The sequence below is a fragment of the Penaeus monodon genome, chromosome 21 (assembly GCF_015228065.2).
Source record: "Penaeus monodon isolate SGIC_2016 chromosome 21, NSTDA_Pmon_1, whole genome shotgun sequence".
NCBI lineage: Eukaryota > Metazoa > Arthropoda > Malacostraca > Decapoda > Penaeidae > Penaeus > Penaeus monodon.
Genome location: NC_051406.1, coordinates 11079280 through 11079739, shown reverse-complemented (window position 1 = coordinate 11079739; position 460 = coordinate 11079280). Strand labels below are relative to the sequence as shown.

General features: G+C 35.7%; 1 protein-coding gene across 1 annotated transcript in view; it reads right to left on the bottom strand.

Moving 5' to 3' along the window:
• Positions 1–460, bottom strand: part of LOC119586220 (ovochymase-1-like) — a gene marked incomplete in the record, with an annotated part of 21689 nt that overhangs the window by 1634 nt on the left and 19595 nt on the right. Inside the window, 1 exon segment of the mRNA XM_037934924.1 lies at positions 207–302. Coding sequence (XP_037790852.1) covers positions 207–302 — 96 coding nt within the window.

Sequence of the window (460 nt, the reverse complement as noted above, 5' to 3'; positions counted from 1 at the left end):
CTAACTAGCCTACAAAGAGAAATAAGCTAAACAGGGGGTAGAGAAAAAGAAAGAGAAAAAAAAGCTAAGAGATATAAAAAAGAACCATTTATTATAGTCCCTCAACCTTTGGAAGAGACCCAACTCACATTGAATAAACAAACTTTCAATAAAAAACATTTTAAAAAACATATACATGGAATTTTGTTTTCAGATGTCTTACGCACCGTCATCGATGGTTCCCCAGCCGAAAACGGAGACGTTGCGGTTTTCGAAGGCTTTGTGAATAATCGTATGAGACTTGGGAACTTCCGTAGTTACCCCTGTCATCGCGAGAGAAGAGAAAGAAAACGGGCATGAGTGATAATACTTTTTTTTCATTTTACCGACTCACGTATTTTGAACATAGCTTTACTGATTCGTGCATTTTTACATCAGTGAAAAACAAAACAAAACAAACAAAAAATCCACATAACCTCTT